This window comes from Oxyura jamaicensis, chromosome 5, assembly GCF_011077185.1.
Source record: "Oxyura jamaicensis isolate SHBP4307 breed ruddy duck chromosome 5, BPBGC_Ojam_1.0, whole genome shotgun sequence".
NCBI lineage: Eukaryota > Metazoa > Chordata > Aves > Anseriformes > Anatidae > Oxyura > Oxyura jamaicensis.
Window position 1 is genome coordinate 1,683,055 of NC_048897.1, and position 8,280 is coordinate 1,691,334.

Genomic DNA, 8,280 nt, shown 5'->3' on the forward strand with positions numbered 1-8,280 from the left:
CAGAACCATGTTTTGTTCTCAAAAATAAAAGCTCATAAGGACAAGGAAACAAAATTATTTTCTTGTGGGCCAAAATGCATTCCATGCCTTGGAAAAAAAAAAAAAAAAAAAAAAAAAGTTAAAATTGGTCCAATGCTTGCATGTTTCACCTGCTTTTATTATGCCTGGTTGCAAACAAGGAAGTAAATATATTCAGCATGAACCCTATGCATGCATCCAAAAATATTGCCAAAGGATTATCCATGCTTTGCAGAAGATGAAGAAATGCTAACCTAGAAAACTTTTTCTGACCAAGAGTGAATCGGATGATTTTGCTTTGAGATGAGTCCCTGGGAGATGCACTGTATGACAGGAAAGAAAAAGTGGAAGACATCACTGAGCACAGAAACTTTTTTTTTCATGTCACTGAATTTAGTTTAAGGGATTAAAGAGCTTTTATAAATTTCAAAGAAAAAAAGGTTTCTTGCCTAACTTTTATAAAGTAATGGAGATGCAATTCTGCATGCAAACTCACATTGTATTATTCTTCAACTCCTCAACTTTTATTGTATATGATTTTCTGCAGCATCTGAGCAATTTCAGCTTACTATATATTAACGCACGTGTGTGTATAAATATATTTAAATATATACCAAATTATGACATTTAACACCTCAAAGTTGGTTATTTTTAAATCGCTAGAAACCCAGCACAATCCACACAGTGGACTGAAAATATTAAAGCAATATTCAAATGATCCCGTACATCTTATGTTTTTTGACACCAAAGTCAGAGAGATGTTCAAATACAACCTTGTTTTACAGTAATTATATCCTGTACAAGTTTATACATGCTGTACCAACGCTCTGCATTTCAATTACACCAAAACATCATTTCCATCTAAGATGAGCATGGTTCATTAAGAAAAACATACGTAAAACAAAATGAGCTCAGAGTAGTGTCTCTCTTAGAAGGCCTCACTTAAGCTCTCCATATCCCACATAAAGCAGCACCTAAGCTAGTGTTCACCCCAATGTGTGTCATCTTAACACCAATCAGACTTAACTTGTGGTATTTTGAAACAAAGAAGCTTTAACTAAAAGAGAGTAGCAAATATGACTTCAGCCTTTCATCCCACCCACTTATTCCCACTAAAATGCTCATCCCCTTACCAGGGGGAATGGGCAGATAAGCAGAAGGCTGTAAATGTATTCACACTGGTACTGCCTTCATCAATGGCTTTTATTCTAACCCAGAAAGAACACCTGTAGGATTAAAGACTCTCAAGATACAAAGACCCCCCTCTACTACCTACACTCTGATCTAGGAGTGCCAACAAACACCAACAGTGAACATTTTTTTCATGTAAGCCAGTGACTTATTTTTGTTGACCAACAAACTTAGATTTGATTTTGACCATCACCAGTTGTGATGAGCTCTATTTCTTCTACAATTATCAGAACCTTCCATTTCTTAGTGAGCACTAACATTCTCGTAAACTCAGAACTGCAATTGGTCTCCACATGTCCGGAGTATATACTCCATAATAGCAAGGATCTATGTTTTGCAAGTAGAAGGAAGCAAAAGGAATACTGAGAAAAATATCCTTATAATACACGGTGGTCTTGCAGGCATTCTGCATTCATTGAACTGAGTACCTCTAGCGTGGAGTATATATTTAAGTACGTGTTTTGATTTCCAAAGGTGTGAAGTCAATTGCTACCCAGCATTCAATTTCCAACACTGACTTTATTCTAGAGTAGAACTAAAGAAAGCAGTTTCTTTGACTCTTGAAGACCTTTAAGAAGAAGAAAAACAAACAATGAAAAAAAAATGTTCCCACCTTGACTGCATTTCTGGTTGTGCTTTTAACTGATGCTGTGCAGCTTGCTGGGGCTGTTGGCACTGAGTTTGGAGTGAAGCTGGCACCTGTTGCTGCTGTTGCTGTAGCCCGATCTGGCACTGAGATGGAGGCCCTGTTTGCTGGGACACTGGGGGAGGTTGCTGGGATGGATGGTGTTGTGGTTGCTGTTTCTGTGGCTGCTGTTGCTGTTGCTTGTATCGAGACAAACTGAAGAAAAGGCCCAAGATGGCCTTTAGATTCCCATTCCTGATTTCTGTAAGGCAATATTCAAAAGTCACTCCATCAGCCATCAGCTGTTGTTTCTTTTTGACAGTGCAGTCTTCTTAACATCATCTGAACTCATTTCCTTTAAGACATGACAGACTTTCTGCACATCTCATTGATATTACAGCTGATTATCAGCGAGCACCAACTACAAATAAGTTTTCCCGTGCAGTGATTGCAATAGATGTCTTCCATTTCTGCTATTTTCTGCATTAACACTAGTGTGCCTAAAAAGGTAATCCCTTTAAACAGTTCCTTTAAACTAAAGTAACTAAAACAAACAAAAGACAACAAAAAACACAGCAACAAATGCATTAACAACATCATGCTGTAAATAATTTCACAGTCCCAAATTTGCATGAAGAGGAGAAACTCCTCAGGTACCAGGCTGCATTGTATCATTTCTGGAATATCAGACTAATTATTTCCATTAAGAAGATCTGGTGCAAGAAAACATGAATATTGTGCAAGACTGCTGTATTATAACAAATAATTGCCAATTTGATATTATCACAAGCTACTACAGAACCTGAGGTACTTAAAAAGAGATTGACAGTGAATGAATAAATTCATGGGCCCTGCTCTATCCTTTATTCCCTCTCCCATTCACTTTACTCAGTGCTTTGCTCATCTTTGCTGTGTAGCAAGGTTCTGTTGTTAACCACAAGCCCTTTGCCCAGTAAATATCAAGCTCACATATTAAGAGGTTGCTCCCTTTCCTATACAAGCATCCAACTTCAGTCTCCTTCCCTACCTAAGCCTCAAACTACTTTTTCTTCCTAGCAGCTGATCTAATTTACTTTCTTCCTTAATTTTGTTTGGGCCCATATTCACATCCTCAGTCACCCTGAGACTTTATCTAAGCAGTCCTGGTCATTACCCAGACCCAGGGCACTCCTCTCCTCTGACTCCATTTCCTTCCCTCTTTTCCTTCCCCGCAGTCTGCCCCCTCCAGCAGTTCTCTATCCCACCAGGGCCCTGTTCTCTTGCATAAATGATTATCAATCCCAGGGCCCAGGGTTGTCATCCTCTGCCTTCCTTTGTTCTCTCAGCCAACTTTAGCCTCTTCCTGGACAGTGGGATTCCAGTGAATCCTGCTTGTTTCTCCCTTTCCCAGTCTGTTCCTGCCCCCATGCAGTGTCAGGCCACAAACCCAGTCTCCCCCATCACCCCTTACGTGAGGCTCTTTCCTTGTCTAATCTGCCTGTGTTTGGCTAGGGAGGACACGGGATGGAAGCAGACAATAAAGCAAAATACACACAAAAGACAGAAAAGAACAGCAAAAAGGATTTCCTTATCTCTAGCTAAGAACTCGATTTACTCATGGGAATTGTAAGGAAAGTATCACTTAATCACAGGCCAAAGCATAACTAAACAGCCCCAGAGGCACTGGGAAGCTTAACTGCACAAACACAGGCTAGGAGATAAAAGAAATCACGGCCAGGAGATAAAAGAAATGTGAGTCTACATGTTTAAACTCAGCAAAGCGACACGCAATTGAAAACAAGGCCCTGATTTCAATGTGAAGGGAGAAGCAATTAAAACAATAACCCCACCTAAAACCCGTCGACTTCTGTGGCTGTCTTCTGTCGTAATCAGAAGAGAAACCTGCTTTTGAGGTGCTTAAGGTGACAAAAAACAATTTAGTCAATTTAGTAAGTTTCAGAAGGAGCAGCCTCTTTCCCTTTGGGTTTTAAGTGCAGTATTTCAGGCGGGACTTTTAGAGGTAGTTCTGTTTCCCTTATCTTAATGATAGACTGAGGTAATTCACCTGGCAGCTCGCCCCTGCCCTTCGCAAGGGAAGAGCACTTCAACCCCCCAGCGCCCTGCCTGTCTCCCTGGCCTCTCCTGCCTCCTGTCTTGCCTCCCCTCCTGGCCACGGGGCAGCTCAAATAAGCACAGCAACCCAGAGAAGGGCAAGCACCTGCTCGCTTTAAATCTGGAGCCTCAAACTGCTTTTGTGTATTTCAGACACTCGAGATGTTTTAGAAGAGACTGGAATTTGGTTTTAAAGTCAATCCTCACAAATCCACCCTTTGGGAATTCCCATGTTGTAATGGCTCTGCTGCTGCTTGTTTCACCTACAATTATAGCTTGCCAATCATCTCTTTCTGCACAAGAATACATCGGACTTCGTGGAAATTGAAAAAAATAAATGAAAAAATACCTTGTGAAACAAGGGAAAGGTAAAGAAAAGAAAAGTCTGTTGGATAGATTAGTAGAGAAAAGCCTTTATCTGATCCCTCAGACACTTGCAAATGAAATTTCCACAAATCATAAACTAATTATATACAAAATAGAGATCAAAGCAAACCACGGAAGAACAACCAAAATGGCCTATCGCTGTTCTTTAGTCAAGAGCTTATTTTGTGCCTGATTCTGTAAAGCATGTGCCGCTAGTTCAGCTGGTTTCCATGGACCAGAACGGTTAGCCAAATCGGCCAGGAGTACAAATTAAGAACCACTGCATATTCTGTAGCTTGCATCTCTCCTGCCAGAAAATGGGGCTGACATATATATGTAATTTTTATGCTTACAGATAGTGGATGCATGCTTCTGTCACTCTGTGCAAGCCTCTTACGGCTGACTATTGAGAAATTCTGCATGCAGTCCCCATCGACCCTACTTCATTCTCCTGACAGAGGAAATCCAAAGGTCTGCTAAACAAAAGAAAAAAAAAATAAAAAGCAGGAAATTCTGTCCATAATGAATGATGGTAATGGAGGGAAAGAGCCTAAATCAGGTCTGAATTTATGACAAAATTGTGAGAAGTACATGTATCTCACAGGTAATCCTGGATGGATCTGTCAAGTACAGACAGACTCAACTTCAGCCACCACAGGCTAAAAGCTGGCTGGCTCTAAGCTGACTTTAGGGATAAAAGCTACCAGAGGAGTGCTGGGATGAACTCTGTAGACTCTGCCGAGGAATGTGACCTGAGTATAAACAATATTGGGAGTTTTGTAGAAACAGGGCAGCAAAATTTAAAAAAAAAAAAAAAAAAAAAAAAAAAAGAGGTATTACGTTTTTCCCCACTATATCTGAATGCATTTTTTTTGATGCCAAAAAATAATTTGTCAGACCAAAAGAATCTTAACACACAGGCTCTGTGTGGTAGAATTAAAATCTGGCAACTTGGCAGTGAATACACACACTCTCAGGTACGTCCAAAACAGCTTTGTGGGGCATTTGTGCTACGGAAACAAAAATTCCACCTTGATACTGGAAAAGAACTAAAGTGGATTTACAGCAAGACTGCAGCGTGTGTACACTGAAACCCATTTACCTACAGAAGCACAGACTTCATTTCAGAGGCAAAAGTCTAAGTTCAATAGTAGTGGTTCCAAAGTCTAGTAAGATGTTTCCTTTCATCGCTTTATGGTTTCGTGATTTGCTCAGCTGATCGTTATCCAGCTAATCTCTTACCCAGAGGAGGTGCAGCTGCTATCTCTGAATTCAGTTTGAGTTTCTACTGCACATTTACGTTCTCCATAATCTTCAAAATCTTGACAGTGAGGAAACAGCGTGTGAAGGATGGCAAGCTTAGCTGGGCAGCTCCAGGAGCCTAAAACCCAGCTGTGGAAACAAGAGCATGGGGCACGGACAGACAGCTCAAAGTGACAGACAACAAAAGCAGCAGCAAGAAGAGAAGCGAACTGGCATCTCCATAGTTATCTTTAGGAACTACAAATAGAGTTTAAAATCTTTGGGAAGGGAACACCTCTCTGGCTCCATGTTGCTGAAGTAGGGGGCCTACCTCTGTCATACTATAGTCATCATCAGAGAACACAGATCCGTAAGCATCTTCACTGCCTAAAACCTTACAAGTCCTGTGTCACATACATAAATCCATAAAAGCTTGTGTCACACATTGAAGTAAGATTTTTATTTATTTATTTATTTATTTTGACACTGGGAGGGTATTACACATGAAGTCACAAATTATTTCCGTATTTAGGAGTTATCCAAATTCTAGTTTGGAAACATTATCAACTTCCCTCTGTACTAAAGCTGCACTATTGAAAAATGCATATTCTCAAGCAACTTGGGAGAGGCTTTAATGTTTATTTCCATTTGGAAGCAATCACAATCTCTAACTTCCTCCTAGATGAGGCTCTGCCAGTGGAGTAAACACAATTATTTGCAGTTGACCTAGCAGGTCTTGGCAACTTGCGCAGAAACACTAGCTCGCTTGCTTGGTTACAACAGTCTTAATTTTAAATGATTCTGGATTCTCTTGTTCGGTTCCCCCCTCCTTACACAGCACAACTAAGGATGGTCTCTCAAATCGGAAACTTAATTTCTTGTTGAATTCAAGTCTTTTAACTTCATTTTATAAAAAATGTTCCTTCTCTCCCCTCTCTTTAGTGGTCACTTTTTTTTTTAATGTTAGTGGCAAAGCCTGTAATGTTTTCATTCAGCAGGCATTACAGAAAAGGACAGCTAACATCCAGCTAGCCCTTCCCCTACTAGTTGTCCTAACATCAGGTTAGAAAAAAATGTGCTAAATACCCACTACTTTGTTTCCCATGCTTATGAAGCGTCACAAGCTCCCTGAAACCGTATTTAAAATACATGCGTTAAAGTACCTTGGAGAATCTCATAGGCCAGGATGATGTAGGGGGCTTCCTTTAGAGGACAGCAAGGAATTATTTGAACTATTTTGCAAATTGCCAAAATGCAAGTTTTAGTTGTAATTTTTCAGTAGCGGTTTTTTAAATAGAATATTTAATTTTGTTGTAATTTTATTTAAAAAATATTTTGGGAATACTTTTGAAAGATACTGTACATATGTAAGACTTGGGTACATGGTGGTTTCACCATACAGTTCATCCACAGTGGTTATCTGGAATACGTTTCATAAACAACATTCACGATCAATAAGGGAAAGTTTGTTTCAGCTGAGGCTTTGAATCATCACCTGGAAGTATATACCTCACAGATTAATAAAGGAGAACAGAAAGAAAACATACTCAAGATAAAATACCACTAAACAGAACAAGATTAACTCCAGATTTGGTATTAGTGCAAATGATTTTTTCAACTGCTCAAAAATCCATTTTGTGAAACAGAGGTGGAAGCAGCAATTTGTCAACACCAAACCGACTATAAACATGTTTTGATATAAACAGGGCTGATGCTAAATACATTCCAGCACCACTAACTACCATTTATTTACATTTTGGGGTGCAAGAAAAATCTGTTATTTATGAATAAAGAGACTTTACTCCGTAAGGGGGAATTCCTGCCCTCAGCATCCAGCAAATGCGCAATACATGTATGGGTGGCAACGCTGTATCATTAAAAAAAGAAGTCACATTCTGCTCCGCTTAGACAGAAATTAAAACAAATGTATTTGTGATTCAGCAGAGTCCATTCCAGCCCCTGAGGGTGGCACAGAGTGAGGTCCTGCGCAGTCCCACCTCGGTGCCAGGGCTTAAGGTTTAACTGTGGTCAGCCAGCGTTTCCTTGAGGGCCTGAGACAGCTGCAGCAGCACGGGCTTGTCACCGCTCCCCCTCCACACTGTGCTCGCTAGGTCTCAAATCCTTAACCCCGTGTCCATGAGAGCTCACAGACACTGGGGGGCACTGATGATAGCACGGCCAAGGCCAAGAGAGGGAATATTTTCGCTTCCCACAGAGAAAACTCAGTGGTCTCTTCAAAAACTCTGTGGGTTCACATGACCTGAAAGACTGTCATTCATCCTTCCCTTTTTCTTTCATTTTTAAGGGAGCAAAGGTGTGTTCTACTTGTGATTGTATAAGGATATAGGCAAGTGTTACAGACAGAAGATCTTAGACTATCCCTAAAAATCAAAGACGTGGTTTTGGACACAGACATGAAATTTTACCTGTTTTTCAATTTATGCCAACTATTCTAACACGATGCATTGCCTCGTCTGCTGTACTGAGTCTGGTTGGGGTGGAGCTCACGTCCTTCAGAGTAGCTCATGCTGTGTTTTGGCTTTGTGGCTAAACCAGTGCTTTTGCTGTTGCTGAGCAGTACTCGCACTTTGACAAGGCTCGCTCTTTTTATAGCCTCAAGTAGGCTGGGGGGGGACAAGAAGTCAGGAGGGGACACAACGTGGACAGCTGGCCCCAGGTGACCAGAGGGATATTCCTTGCGACATAACGTCATGCTTGGCATTAAAACGGGGGGGGGGGGGGGGGGG

At 40.7% G+C, this 8,280-nt stretch overlaps 1 protein-coding gene across 9 annotated transcripts in view; it reads right to left on the reverse strand.

Moving 5' to 3' along the window:
• Positions 1-8,280, reverse strand: part of NAV2 (neuron navigator 2) — a 405,213-nt gene that overhangs the window by 137,962 nt on the left and 258,971 nt on the right. For 6 of the 9 annotated variants that reach the window (XM_035326759.1, XM_035326760.1, XM_035326758.1 and 3 more), the window contains 2 exons: positions 1,823-2,096; positions 273-341 (listed from right to left, as the gene is read on the reverse strand). In XM_035326759.1, coding sequence (XP_035182650.1) covers positions 273-341; positions 1,823-2,096 — 343 coding nt within the window. The remainder of the gene's footprint in view (positions 1-272; positions 342-1,822; positions 2,097-8,280) is intronic. The other 3 variants (XM_035326761.1, XM_035326757.1, XM_035326755.1) reach the window with 1 other exon arrangement.